At 36.3% G+C, this 15,446-nt stretch overlaps 1 protein-coding gene across 2 annotated transcripts; it reads right to left on the bottom strand.

Annotated features, from left to right (window-relative positions):
- Nucleotides 1-6,223: 6,223 nt before the first annotated feature.
- On the bottom strand, nucleotides 6,224-14,563 carry LOC123873842 (zinc finger protein 37 homolog). Of its 2 annotated transcripts, XM_045918920.1 has the most exons (14): nucleotides 14,398-14,563; nucleotides 14,236-14,317; nucleotides 13,214-13,301; nucleotides 13,025-13,124; nucleotides 12,764-12,942; nucleotides 12,128-12,335; nucleotides 11,501-11,582; nucleotides 11,119-11,209; nucleotides 10,517-10,622; nucleotides 9,741-9,834; nucleotides 9,268-9,364; nucleotides 8,194-8,332; nucleotides 7,462-7,658; nucleotides 6,224-7,123 (listed from the first exon to the last, which is right to left on the bottom strand). In XM_045918920.1, exons 1-14 carry the CDS (start codon nucleotides 14,417-14,419, stop codon nucleotides 6,314-6,316), a joined length of 2,295 nt encoding a protein of 764 aa, XP_045774876.1. In that variant the 5' UTR covers nucleotides 14,420-14,563; the 3' UTR covers nucleotides 6,224-6,313. The 2 variants fall into 2 exon arrangements, with proteins under 2 accessions (XP_045774876.1, XP_045774877.1); XM_045918921.1 differs by lacking the exons at nucleotides 13,025-13,124; nucleotides 14,236-14,317; nucleotides 14,398-14,563.
- Nucleotides 14,564-15,446: the final 883 nt, after the last annotated feature.

Raw genomic sequence — 15,446 nt, 5'->3', positions numbered from 1 at the left:
CTGGCAGTGCTGGCGCCGGTAAGCGCAGGGTGAACGAATGCCTGTTTATTATGCCCGGACGTGCTTGATCGACATTCCATAGGGTTAAAGAGCCTTATTTTGGGACACTATCGGTCAATCAACGTTCAACAACCATTAATTACCGGTAGTCTGAAGGAAGCCGTAAATCTATTACGGTAGCCTTTATAACATGTTCTTTATATCCTTTGATTATACGGACGGTATCTCTGAAAGTTGTCAGTATGAAATAAATTAGTTATAATTAATTGACTAAGATTAAAGACATTTTGTATTCATCTTATCATTACGATACTGATACGCTTATTTAAACGGGAATAGTACTTACCTTCCCTGAGAACTTAAGTACGCAGTTTATAAAGGTAGACAAGATAAAGACGTGGCGCGGACAAATCGCGTATGGCGTTCCGCTTTAGTGATACAGGGAACGCATAGCCATTCTATTGTTGCATCGTGATCCTCATTTCTGACGATATAACACACCCTTCCAATAATCACATAAATATTGGGTTATTTCAAGTTTTTCTTTTGAGACCACTACCTACGTCTATTGTGTGCATTTAACTAACGCCATATTTGGATTAGGAAAGAGCCAAGAGTGTATCTGCGTCACGTCCGAGCCATGTCTCTAGTCTCTACCCTTTTAAACCGATTAAGTAAGTAATTGTGGAGTCGTGATGAACGTCTCTACGTTAGAATACCAAGAAGTAGCGGGCTCGAGTGTCAGGCTACGTTTAAAATGGATTGCGTTTGGACTAGCAAGTTTTTCATTTAAATATGTAGGTATGGGAAAAACTCAATGATCAACCCAGCAGGAGATTCGCTCCTATTTAAACATGAAAGATCGGTTCGGATAAAAAAGCAGCCAAGTGCGAGTGAGATTCGCGCACCGAGGGTTCCGTAATCGGGTATTATTTTCTACATTTTGCATGATAAATCAAAAACTATTATGCATAAAAATAAATAAAAATCTGTTTAAGAATGTACAGGTAAAACTCTTTCATATGATACCCCTCTAGATATCTTAATTTGAAAATTAAAAATACTAATTATGAATGAACACATTTTAATTTTTTTTGTGATGTTACCACAAATTTTCGGTTTTTTTTCCGTAACTTGTGCTATAAGACCTACCTATTTGTCAAATTTCATGATTCTAGGTCAACGGGGAGTACCAACCCTAAAGGTTTTCTTGACAGACAGACGGACAACAAAGTCATCCTATAAGGGTTTTTTTCTTTTTGAGGTACGGAACCCTAAAAAAGCGCTCTCTATGCCCACGACATCATCTCAGTGAATTTAGGTTTTAAAAAATCCCGTGGGAACTCTATGTTCCGGGATAAAAAATTGTCTATGTCACTATCTAGATCTTTGACTAACTATGTCGTGATTGAAGGAAAAACCAACAAACGAGCACACTTTCTCATTTATAATATGGGTCGTTTCATGGTAAAATTTCAATTATTATGAATGTAATATAAAGATGAATATTTTTAAACGAGTAGGTAAATACCAAAAATATGTGTAGGGACTATAGGGAGCTAATGTACAGGCGAAACGATTCTTTTTCTATTTATCTATAGGTATGGAGCTTATCGTCGTATAGTTGAACTCATTTAGATAAACCCTACTTCAATTGTTTAGACTACAGGCCCATGTTTAAAAATGGGTGGGTCATATGAACCACCAGGTGACGTATACAGGACGATATAAGAGCATAAAATAATAAGTTTCAGCACTATGCCGTCACTTGTAAGCTGTCCAACAGAGTGCTGGTGAGAATTGAAAAGTGCAGGTAGAGTGAGTACATTTTGGTCATATATTTTTGTACGGCATTTTTACCATCGATAGATCCATGAAAAATAATAAGAAAGCGCGCAGTGCCGTAAAAAAATGGTGCGCCACAAAGTCAGTAAATGTTTTGATTTTCTGACAATTTCCGGGGTAAATTTGGTCATTTAATTCTGTACGGCACTAGTTTCATACTGTTTCAATACAGCCTCTAATCCATTATTCCGCAACGCCGTACAAAAATCATGCGACAAGGGGAAAAAATTGAGGGTAGCAACCCCCTCTCTTTCCGTGGTCCGGGGGGTGATTTGAAACAACATAAAATTAATTTATTTTGAAAGTGTTTTATGCATAGATAATATTTTTTTACATGCCGTACATTTTCGTTGGTCCAAAGGTTTGTAGGGGATGTGGATATTATATACACACCCGTTCACTTCAGTTAGACGGCATAGTGATTTTATCATATTATCAATTGTTCTCTTCAAAAATATGTTAATGCCGTACAGTATCAGATGGCCATAAAGTACTACCCTTAAAATGGTAGCGTCATTTTCATCAGCCTAAAAGATATGGTCTGCATTAAAATGTACGGCATAATTTTTTCCTAATTTATTTATCTTAATACTATTTAAAACAAGGGAAAAGCGTAGAAAATTGCTATATTTTATTAATCTATGAATATTTAAACTTTTGCAATAATTTGAAAAATTTCAGTTTTTGTATTTATCTATAATTTTTTTTAGAACAGTTTCTTTTGAACGGCAATACTATATAACAATAGTATTTTACACTATCATGTTAAAAAAAAAGTTGCCGTACAGAGTCAAATGATTTTACAGCTTTAAAAATTAAGTATACCATGAAATTAAGATAATTATTGATACACATTCAAATGAACACTAATTTTTTTACGGCATTATTTTTAATAGTACTTTTGAGTGCTAGATAATGTTTTGGAACCAAAGCCGTACTTTCTCAAATCACCCCCCGGACCACGGAAAGAGAGGGGGTTGCTACCCTCAATTTTTTCCCCTTGTCGCATGATTTTTGTACGGCGTTGCGGAATAATGGATTAGAGGCTGTATTGAAACAGTATGAAACTAGTGCCGTACAGAATTAAATGACCAAATTTACCCCGGAAATTGTCAGAAAATCAAAACATTTACTGACTTTGTGGCGCACCATTTTTTTACGGCACTGCGCGCTTTCTTATTATTTTTCATGGATCTATCGATGGTAAAAATGCCGTACAAAAATATATGACCAAAATGTACTCACTCTACCTGCACTTTTCAATTCTCACCAGCACTCTGTTGGACAGCTTACAAGTGACGGCATAGTGCTGAAACTTATTATTTTATGCTCTTATATCGTCCTGTATACGTCACCTGGTGGTTCATATGACCCACCCATTTTTAAACATGGGCCTGTAGTCTAGTTGAGTTCAATATGACATTCAAACAGCGAAGACTCAATGAAATCGTGTCACTAGTTTATCTTTGAAATAGGTAGATACTACGAACAAATAAACAAATGACAAACAAGTGTAAATTAAAAATTTATAAGACCCCCGACAAGTGAAGGTTACAGTAACTAGAAAATTGCTGATAACTTTCAAACGGCTGAACCGATTTTCTTGGAATATAGCTAAGAACACTCTCGATCAAGCAACATTTCAAACGAAAAAACTAAATTAATAAATCAGTTCATTAGTTTAGCAGCTACGACGCCACAGACAGATACACAAATTACACACGTCAAACTTATAACACCCCTCTTTTTGGGTTGGGGGCTAAAAACAATAAGTAATATAATATGAAAGAAAAAGCAAATTAGGTGTGTTAAATTGTTTCGTTCCCTAAATTATGTGCACTAAATAAAATATTCGCAATAAGTACTTACCAATTAAAAAAAAAATTCATTCAGTTGAATGAAAATTGAAAATTTTACACCATTCTCTTGCTATTTTTTTGGGCGAATAGCTAAGTTACACATGTATAACCGTCTCTTTGACTATCTGTGAAGTTCGGAATTTCAAATGATTACCTATGTAAGAGCCAAAGAGCGACGATAGCTTAGTGGTTTAGACGTCAGCCTCCTACTCGGCGGGTCAGGGGTTCGGTCCCGGGCATGCTACTCTATCTTTCGGAGTTATGTACCTACCTGCGTTTTAAGCAATTAATATCACTTGCTTTAATGGTGAAGGAAAAGATCATGAGGAAAGCTGAACGCCTGAGAGTTCTTCATAAGTTCGTGCTTGTGAAGTCTGCCATTCCACACTTGACCAGCATGGAGGACTATAATATTGGCCAAACTCTTCTCATTCTGAGAATGGTTCCAATGCTCAGTAGTGAGCCGGCAATGGTTTGATGATGATGTAAACAGCCTAATCCGAATCAGAGTCAAAACTCGATAAGATAAGACAAAGGAAATTCTTACAATATCGGATAAATCAAATAATCACATAGCAAAGTAACTTTCTATCTCGAGCCTGCAAAAAATATAAATCGCGAAAATCTTTTTCCATAAGACTTCTTATAGTTCAGACATAAACGTAACAAAATTTATGTAGTATCTACTAATTAGGTACTATTCGAATGGATAAATCCATATCCATCCATACTAATATTATAAATGCGAAAGTGTGTGTCTGTCTGCTACCTTTTCACGGCCCAACAGTTTGTACCGAGCGAGGTAGCTTACATCCCTGTAATTGAAATAAGCAACTTTTTATCCCGGAAAATCAAAGAGTTTCCACGGGATCTTTAAAAACCTAAATCCACGCGGACGAAGTCGCGGGCATTCTCTAGTGGTTATATAAACATTAAACAGCCTAATCCAAACACTCGATCAGTCATCAGACAATATAAAGGACATTGCTCTTATAAATTCGGTTAAGCTAACAATGCAGATAGTGTGGCGGCGGCTATCGTTTTCCTTAGCAGCGGTTATGGTCGACACTTTCGACTGCCGTATATGCCCATGTATATGGGCAGCTCGATCAGTTATTATTAGCTACTCGAGCAGTCATTGCCAACTGCTGGAATAGTAGTTTCCCTAGAGCAATTCAAAATTTAATTGTACCTAATTACAACACAAAAGCTGCACCAGAGCTATGTACCTACTTAGTGTCACTGCCAACTGCTCGAACAGTCGTTTTTAACCGCTGGAGCAGTTAGAAACCATTAAGGCTTATAATAAAACTGCCATGCCTCTTCCACGTTAACCAGCTTCAATCTTAGACTGCATCATCACTTACCACCAGGTGGCATCACAGGAAAGGGCTATCTTGTATCTGAGTAAAATAATACGTACCTATATCTCTCGTAAGATCGCCGAAGAATAATGAGTCCATTGCGAATCAGTTTAGTGTTAGAAAGTCCTCTTTTCTGTGACATTTTGCAATAGGTGACGTCGACCTTTGGTCTTTAAAGACTCTAAAACTTAGACTGAACTTAGAAAGTTCAATGAGTAAGCTTAATATATTTTCTCCTACATAAACGCCCACAACTGTATCCCAAAAAATAAATCTAACTTTTTAGCATCTACTTAAACTAGTTTTACCGTTTTGCGATATTTAAATGCAGATTTTCCGTTTCGTAAGATAAGTTACCGAATAGGGAAGGCTATTGTCATGCAAATGTTCCACAGAATAGAAATTAACATTAAAATGCGAACCTTTGCGTCTTTCGTCACTGATCTGTGTTCCTGAGGTAGCTTTGGTTCGAATCTAGTTCGATATTTGTAAAGCAAATTAGAAACATTTGTATTGGGAACAGTTCATGAGATCACAGATGTGAGGATGGGATATTTTACCTAGGTAGTAAGAGTAAGTGCTGTGAAGTAAACACGAAACTAAAGGTAGTTCACAATTCACATGACTACAATTATGCATGTCTATTCAGACAGCTGATATAACTTCAATAACTTCAAATATATCGGCAGGCAAAGGTCGTGAGGCCACGCTGCCAGCCTTTTCATGGAATAGAATAGGTAGGATATTATATAAAGTCTAAAATATTAACTCTTTTTTTAAAATTCAGATACAAGTTAGCCCTTGACTGCAGTCTCACCTGTTGGTAAGTGACGATGCAGTCTAAGATGGAAGCGGGCTAACCTGGAAGGGGTATGGGGGGTTTCGTGGATGCAAAAATAGCATTCACTTTAGGCTGCATCATCACTTACTATCTGATGTGAATACAGTTACGCGCAAGTTAAATAAAATCCGTATACAACACTACACTACCGCAAATTGTTTGCTTTGCTTTTTACCTGATGATTATACCTAATAATGCGCTAAAACTTTGAATAATAATATATTAATACACCCAACAAATTATGAACTGATAAGGGGAACCCCAAAAATTAGGTACAGCTAATAAACAAAACCCGTTGCGAAAGAAATAAATAAAACACGTGTATAGTCACCGTCAAAGAGATAATGTGCTTTAATAAATAATTCGGAGCCGATAACGAGGTCAAATACACACTACAACAACAATTATAATAATTTCTGTTCGACTTTTTGAACTTTGATATTTCTGTGAACTATTCTCCTGTGTCGAGACACACAACCCGAAGTCCTAAACGTTTTGCCACACTCGGAACAAGTGAAAGGCCGTTCATCTGTATGGGACCTGTTGTGGACTCTGAGAATGTCCAAGGAATTGAACCGCTTCCCACAGGTCTCGCACGCGTGTTTCCTCTCGTTCGCGTGTATAGCGTAATGTTTGCGATATTGGGCCATAATGAAGAAATTTTTCCCGCACACTTCACAAGTTTTCTTCGGCGTGGTCGCATGAATCGCTTTATGTAGAATAACACCGCTTTTGAACTTGAATTTCTTCTGGCAAATCTCGCACGAGTATATTTTATCGTTGGAGTGAGATTCCATATGGGTGACTAGATTCCTCGTATTTTTCCCGCACACTTCGCAAATCTTCCAATATTCGTATCTAGGTTTTCGGACCCTGTTCCTTTTCAAAATTTTCTTACTCTCCCTTTTGATTGAAGGTTTTTGTTTTTTCGCTTGACTTAATTTTATAATGCGTGTTTTAACTTCAGTCAGTTCGGTAGGTTGGTCATCGTAGTTCGCGTCTATTTCAAACTCTATGGCATCGTGTCCACTGTCTCTTTCGTCGTTGTTATCATTGTGATGATAGTTTGGGTGTGACTCCATTTTAACTTGACTAGCTTGGTCCCTGAACATTTTGTCCATGTCTTGACATTTTCTTCTGAATTTGTAAGCGTTTTCTAATTCTCGAAGGCAGTTTAAACAAATTTGTGACGGAAGAGTGTCGGATTGATCAACCTATAACAATACAATTTATAGAATATTTACGATGAAAGCACGGTAAAATCTTTGTCACGATATTTGATGTAAATTCTCTAATTCTTTGGAAAAATGTAAATTGCTAAATCAATTAAATATTCAAGATATTTGAAAGCTCTTGTAAAAAAAAAATTAGATATTGACTGAGAAAAATCTTACATCAAAAGCAAATAGATTTTCAAGAACAAATATTATTTAGACTTGATTTTTAGAATACAAACTTAGGTGCTAATTCGTTCCCACACACTACCGATACTAGGCGTCTTGACGTCAAAGCTCAGTTTGATGAATCATAACGTGTTTCAAGTAAAAACTACCTCAATACCGCAGATGATCTTCAACTTGTGCGCCAAATCGACCTCACCCTCGTCTTTCTGGTCGTAAATACCGACAACGCCGTCTTCATTGGAACAACATCGACACACATTGGCGTCCATCACTTCAAACTTCGGTTTGACGAGTGTTAACCTCTGTTTCAAATCAAATAACTTCATGTCGTCTTCAATATCGTCATCTGTTAAAAATGAAAATCAATTAATTCCTTGTTTTGTAATACTCACCTCTGTTTTGCTTTGGTTTAACATAAAGTTCATAAAGTACTAAGTAGTTTAACATAAGTTATACATAAATATCCTATAATATAATAGGGACAAATCCTTAGCAAGAATCTACATGCAAAAGACTAGTTAAGTTACTAGACTCAGCAATTTGAGCTATTCCTGACGCTTAGTTGGAGAGGAAAGGGGAATATTAGTCATTTAACATGGCTAATATTCTTTTTAAAAAAAAACGTTGATATGCCAGTCAGTCAGTTCCTTCTATATTAATAAATGCTCAGAAATACAAACCCCGAGTGACGTGATTGGTGGTATAGTATAGTATGTCATAAAACATTACACCAACCTGACATAAAATTGTGTTCTGGTTATGTGGTGAATGAATGAAAAATGCTTCGCAAGATTTGATTAAGTACGAAAGTACCTAATATAAAATTATTTAAAAAACAACATAAGTATGGGTAGAGGCTTTTGAGTTATAATGTTACATACCCACAGCCCCGTCTTCGTAGTCATCCTGCTTCTGTTGTTTGATTTGGTGCAGTTCATGTGTTTCCATGTACTTGGCCATTGCGTCAAAGTACGGCCATTGCTCGTTTAGTATGCCCTTGATAGCGAATTTTCTTTTCCACTGCAATAAAGATTTAACTCTACTTAATGGGGATCCACAGGCAAAACTCAGAGGGCGCCACAAGAGGTCCACCCAATAATCTATATCTATATTCTATAATAATAAATAAAATTGGAGTGTCTGTCTGTAATTTCGAAATAACTACCGCATTTTAAGGTCATATGGTTATTTGAACGATACTATAACTGAATCACACGTTTTTAAAATTTTTGTCTGTCTGTCTGTCTGTCTGTTTGAAAAGGCTAATCTTGGGAACGGCAGAACCGATTTTGACGGGATTTTCACCGACAAGTAGAGAATTGACCAGGGAGTAACATAGGCTACTTTTTTAACCGACTTTCAAAAAGGGAGTTGTGTTTTTCTACCTATGTACACCGAAATCTCCGAGATTTCTGAACTGATTTGCGTCATTTCTTTTTTAATCGATAGAGGAACTTTGCGACATTGTTTCATAAATTTGGAGTCCAACTCCTCAATCCTGATGCTGCAGGAGATCTGACCAATCCACGCGGGCGAAGCTGCGGGCATCAGCTAGTGTCAGATAAAATCAATTATTTTTTGTTTGGTTGCTAGCGTTGCTAAGAATTGTTGATATCAATACAATGTAAGATGGTTTTGTGAAATTTAAGATGTATGATACCTGGAAGCTCGTACAATAAAAATTATGGCGTTTGATAACTCAGTAAAGCCGGTCCCACAGATGAAATACTATCTTTATGGCCAGTTCGTTTATGCGCCACCTATCGGGATAAATTGGCTGTGTAGATCCCCATTAGTGTAGTGCACCTACTTGTCTTTTGAAACTAACCAATTAACTTGAATAATTTTCAAAACAATTTTGGGCTCATTGAGAAAGGGTGTTGGAGTGCTTACGCTTAGAGATTTCAAGAGAATTTTTTTTTAAAGTGTAATAGAAGTTTTGGTATCAAGTTTACCCTGAAAGTTCTCAGTAAATGCAGCCAAATGTCTTCAATGTCCAACAAACTGTGGTCTATGGGAATACCAACAGTTCTCAGTCTTTTTTCAACCTCCCTGTGAAAATAAATTATTTTCAAGTTCAATGGCATACAACATTGTAACATTTGATGACATCCTTGGCGCAGTGGTGAACGCTGTGGTCTTTTAAGTGGGAGGTTCCGGGTTCGATTCCCCGCAGGGGCAGTTTGGGAATTTATATTTTCTAAATGGTCTCTGGTCTAGTCTGATGGGAGGCTACGGCCCTGGATAGTTACCACATTGTCGGCAAACCCGTGCCGCCAAGCGATTTAGCATTCCGGTGCGTATGCGTAGAAACCGACTTAGACTGCATCTTCACTTACCACCAGGTGAGATCGCAGTCAAGGGCTTACTTGTAGAGGATTTTTTATAATATTGTATAAAGCGAAAAATAAAATATAATAAGCCTTACCGCCACCCCTGTTGTATATATTTGTCGGAAAATCGGAACAAATGCTCCAAGTCTGTTCTTGCGCTTATCAAGTTTTGAACCCACTCTTCTTGCCCTGCGGAAAAACAATTTTGTCTGTGACATTCATATTTTTAATACAAACATTTTTGCAGCAATGGCGATGATGATCCTATTATATTATTATTATGGCTTTTCTTTAACTAACTGATCCGCCCGGCTTCGCTCGGGTGTAATTTCTTTTATAATATACATAATATATTATAGCCAAGATATCCATCTGAAATAATATACCTTTCAAATGGTGAATGAATTTTTCAAATAGGTGCAGTGGTTCTGGATATCACCCTCCAAATATACACAATCTCATTAAAATTGCACTCTTTCTTTATACTATTACTAGGTTATGCCCGTGACTTCGTCCGCGTGGACTACGCGAATTTCAAACCCTTATTTTACCCTCTTAAGGGTTGAATCTTCGAAAAACCTTTCTTAGCAGATTTCTGCATCTGCAGCCAAATATCAGCCCGATCAGTGCAGGTAGTTTGAGCTGTGCTTTGATAGATCAGTCAGTCAGTCAGCTTTTCCTTTTATATATACAATTAGTTTAATGCAAGAAAAAAAAGAGCCCTTGAAAACCCCTAGAATATGATTAGGTAATGGAAGGGGTAATAACCCCAACACCATGAGGAATACAATGTAGTGATATCGCTCAATATAACTCATTAACTAGTCAATTACATATTAGTATTGAGATACACTCATTAAAATTTACTCACAGCCAACCATAGGATTTAGACTTAAGCTTCCTTCTCCAAGGTATAATTCTAGTAAGTTATAGTACACCCATGATTTGTTGTTGGTCGCCTTCGCTTTTTGGTACTCCTAGAATAACATAAAAATAATGTATAATAATGCAAGCAACCTTATTCAAACAATAAACCAGCCCCCGATTGTGTTACAAAAATGTATTTATCATTATCGTAATTGACAGCAAAATTCTGCCATTTGATTGGTTGATTCGCTATTTACATTTTTACTATATATTTTACATTTTTTCACAGCCAATCAAATGGGTAGAATTTGCTACCAACTACGATAACTACGAATACGTTTTTTTTTTACACAATTTGCGGGCAGACTTTTCTTGAATGCCAAAAAGTACGTTAGAACAAAAAAACGGTCTCGCTTTTATAAAGGGCTCATTTTTCAATCGCCAAATAAATCTTCGACTTAGATTATTATTTGTTGTTATAGCAGCAAAAGATGAAAATTTTAACTCTCTGCTTTAGTTGAAATTTTCAAGTTTAAGTAAACTCAGTACAGGGCTTTCAAGAATAGTACAAAATGAATAAGAACATAAGTATATTGTTATACATACGCCGTAAGTCGCAGCCCATTTCCTAGAAAGCTCCCGCGAGCTCAGCGTTTGGGGGAAACCGTACTCTTCTATCATTATCTTTCGAAGGTTACTGCAAAAAATTGATGATTGTTTAATTAAAAAAAATGAATATTATTTTCGTAATCAGCTCCTCGAAACCATCGGAAATGACACGTTAACTATGCATTGAAAAAGTATAGCTGCGATCTAGAAATTGAAAGTGGATATCATTTTTGTAACCAGTATTCCAAAAATCCTCAGAAATGACGCCCATATTATTCTTCAATAGAATTGGTGGCTTTTTAGCCATTTTGTGGGTAGTCGAGTCTGTGGTGCTACAGGAGCTGATCATATTATAGATACTACAAATGAAATAACTTACTTCCAAGCCCATTTCCTGTCTCTAAATAGCCAATCGTGCTGCAATCGGATCTGTATAAACGTTTCTGTTATGTCTTTCGACCCTGAAAAATAAAGCACAGCATTTTTTAATAATATATTCAACAATATAATTTCTCTACATGATCAAAGCAGAAATTAGGGGATCCAAAGCAGAACCAGAGTAACCAACAACAACAATCTTCTTCTGCTTTGGGGCTATGCAGGTTCTTGTATACATTTGACCATCTCCGATCCATTGTGATCGCCTCCATTTCATATTTCCTTGTCAAAACCTGTAGCCCTGAGACTGCAGCACTTTTCTCACTGGAATTGAAGTAGTATCCTCTGGGTATACGATGTGTTTCCCTAGATGGATGCTCTGTTTAGGCATTAAAGCGGGGGAAAAGCAGACTACGTGCATCAGAGTTTCGATAGACTCCTGGCACAGTCTGCAGATGTCTGTACCCTATAGCTTAAGGTTGTAGATGTGTCTGTGTAGTCCACAGTGCCCCGTCAAAGTTCGTACTAGGATGTATAGATTTCTCCTACTAAGAGCCAGCACTTAAGACGCTTATTGATGAATTTCACCAGCGCTTTCACCCTGTAAAGTAACAATAACAATACTAACATTGGAAATCCTCTTCAATTTCCTGTTTAAAGGTGCCCTTGGGTACATGTTTCTTCCTCAGCTCTATGCTCGCGAGGCTCGCAGCGGGCATGTTCTCGAGGCGCGCCAAGTACTCTGCCTCGAACCTCTGGTAGTAATCTAACATTGTAGGGTATAACGGCCAGTCTTCCGGGTTCAAACTCTGTTTCAGTACTAGACGATGTTTTCTCTAAAAATATTACTAATATTAACAGTAAAGGAAAACGTGAGGATACTTTGGGATCCCCAATCTCACTCCATGAAGCTCCCAGCTACCTGGGCAGTCTATCGACTTCTGGAGCGAGCTAGGATGGCTGGAGTGAAGACTTCGGCGGGGAGGGACAAACCACCCCAGAGAGAAGAAAGAGAAAGGAGAACAGTGAAGAAAAACATAGTGAGGAAATCCGCATGCCTGAGAGTTCTCCATAATATTATCAAAGGTGTATGAAGTGTGCCAATTTGTACTAGGCACATCAGCGTGGCGTAGTATGGCCTAAGCCCTTACATTCAGGAGCTGATCAGTAGTGAGCCGGTAATGTGTTGATCATGATGATGACGATGAAGTTTTGTTACTTAGCTTAAACTATGAGGATAACTTGAGTTTTTATAATTACATACATTAAAAGTAACTTTGATATAATGCCAGAGCCCTTTCAGGTCTTGAATACAACAATCTGGCGGCAAGTCCTGACATCTCAATGCTCTTTCCACAGTCCTCCACATGTTATGAAAGTCGAGTTTTACTTCTTTTGTCTCAGATATGCATATTATTAGTTTTAATCTCCATTCATCATTCCCTACAATAAAAAGGTTCACATAATTTTTACAAAAGAAATAATTAAAACAATTACATATAAGTAAGTTAATGTTGTGACTTACATGATTCATATTTGTCTAAAACTTTTTTGCCAAAATGTTTATCAAACATTTTATAATATTTCCAATCTTTATTTTTAGTCTTTTTGGCTAGTCTATATGACTGTAAGAAAAATTATAGGTGAATTGAATGAGTATTTATTTTATTAAAAAAAAATGTAATTAAATTATTTTGAAGAGAAGAAAACTTACATCATAAGTATAAGACCACTTCTTTCTAATGTGATTCATAGTCATTTCCTCAGGAAAGCCATCCTCAAGAAGGATCTTACGGAATTCCCTACAATAAAAACACTTTATGTATGATAGGAATATTCAATGAGAGATCAGTGTGGATTTAAGTTTTTTAGAGATCCCTAAAACTTTGAACATAAAAATTGCTTATATTTTACAATTTGGCCACACATATTAAAAACTAAGCAACCAGAACTCTTAAATTAGTTAGGCTAAGTGGTCTTTAATCAATAGGGTTGAAATTCAAGTACTCATATGACTTTTCATTGGAAACGACACATTTTTTTATTGTTTTTTTTTTTTTTTTAATTTTTTCTAAAGATTACATTAGGAAAATCTATTCAACATATCTGATCAACCACATGATAACCCACACAGGAGAAATAAATTATATTCAAGTGAATGAACTAAGTATTTAATTTGCAGTTAGCATAAATATTACATGACATGCATCTGATATATTATATCAAAACATAACTAAAATCTGATTCCAGTCAGAAATCATTTCATATCAATAATCCAAACTAGAGGAATCAATTTGACAAATCTACAACATATCTGGCATTTGCTTTCACAATCGAAAGCACCTATATTACATGCCATGATTTTCCTAGCTTATTCCTATTTCTTAACCAAGCTTGGTACACATCTTAAAGCAAAGTGACTGCCATCCTTTTTCTGGCTTGTGCAAATAGTTAAAAAAAGAAAGTAATTAAATTTTAAAATACTAATCACTTCAAGGCTTTCTTAATGTTTACTATACAGTGTTGTGATATTAATCGGGACAGATGCTTAGCTTGACTTTCAAAATACCTATACCTATAAACAGTAAGAATTAAATTCCTCCATTCATCAGTAATGTACTAACTTGGTCACCACTCCCCACCAAGCTTCAGTGATTGCGACGGAATGTGACCAGACATCCAGTGATTAAACTTACCTAATTATAATACAAGGCAAATTCAGTAAAGGTTACTCACGTCCAAGGCTGTTTCTTTTGTTTAAATAGCCACTCATGTTCGAAACGTAATTCGAAAAATCGTTGCGTTATATCTGGAGTCCCTTTAATAAAGAATACAACAACAGAGAATCAGAAAGAAATCAGTTTACACACATTAAAAACTATAAAAACCTTATCTTACAAATAAAATTTTTTTCTTCCATTTTCAGAAATATTTCACTTTTAATTATACTAGCATCATCTTTGATTATTATTTCGTAGAATAAATCTGATAGTAAGCGTGAGAAAGCTCATTTAATATTAATTGTACTTATTTAAAATTTTAATTTAATTGCGATATTTGACTTTGTGTATTGACGTATTTACTATTTATACACACTACACTCAGATCACTATTTAACAGTAATTCTGATTACATACTCTTTGGTGGATTGTGAAGGTGAAGGACTTCGTCTGTGTTGGTGTTAGCTGGCGGCCGTGCTCTGCCTTTTTGGAGTGTTTTTTTGTTAAAACTGACTGGAAAGCGCTCTAAGGGGGGTGCCATGCGTATATCGGTGAGCGTTGGCATAGACGGGGTCCATACTTGTATGTTTTAACTAACTTGTTACAAATAACTACAAACTTGACATTGGTTAATCTTTGTAAAGCCAGACGAGAGAGAGAAAAAAAAGAAGGTGAAGTTGACGTAGAGTTGACCACAGATACGTAAATCAGTGTTTCCATAAATGATTTGGTTTTTACTTTTATATAGTTAGTGTTACCGTCTCAGACTAAGTATAGGTTACCTTGGATGGGTTTTCATAGAAATTCGCCCTAAATTAACCTGTTAAAACAAAATACTCTGAATAATTTGGGTGCATTTTTATCATTATTAAGAACAACTTTGCTTCCCGTTTTCAATCACTTAACTCACCATCTTTTTTTTTAAATTATTAATAGACTAGCGCTTGGCTGCAATGATGATGCAGCCTAAGATGGAGCGTGCTTGCCTAGAAGTTGCCTATTCACTCTTGACTTGAAGGGAAAACTGATGGTGGAAGGGCGTTCCATATTCTAGCGGTTCGGATTAGAAACGAGTAAGCAAATCGCTTCGTACATGTTTGAAAAATTTTTGTTTATTTTACAAATTTCAACCATCTGAATAAATTATCCTGCCATTAGAAAAGCCCGCCTAAACTAGGCCGATACCCTAAAAATGGAAACACTGCGTGAAGATAATAATCTGTATCG

The sequence above is a fragment of the Maniola jurtina genome, chromosome 17, assembly GCF_905333055.1.
Source record: "Maniola jurtina chromosome 17, ilManJurt1.1, whole genome shotgun sequence".
Lineage (NCBI taxonomy): Eukaryota > Metazoa > Arthropoda > Insecta > Lepidoptera > Nymphalidae > Maniola > Maniola jurtina.
This window is presented reverse-complemented; position numbering and strand designations above follow the sequence as displayed.

What these genes read in the sequence shown, in the direction of transcription:
- LOC123873842 (XM_045918920.1), bottom strand. Translation starts at nt 14,419, where the DNA reads ATGGAAGAAAAAAATTTTATTT. An exon ending in TCTAAATCCTATGGTTGGCT is followed by an intron (nt 9,835 to 10,516) that starts GTGAGTAAATTT and finishes GTTTTTCCGCAG; the next exon opens with GGCAAGAAGAGTGGGTTCAA. An exon ending in ATTTACTGAGAACTTTCAGG is followed by an intron (nt 8,333 to 9,267) that starts GTAAACTTGATA and finishes TCTTTATTGCAG; the next exon opens with TGGAAAAGAAAATTCGCTAT.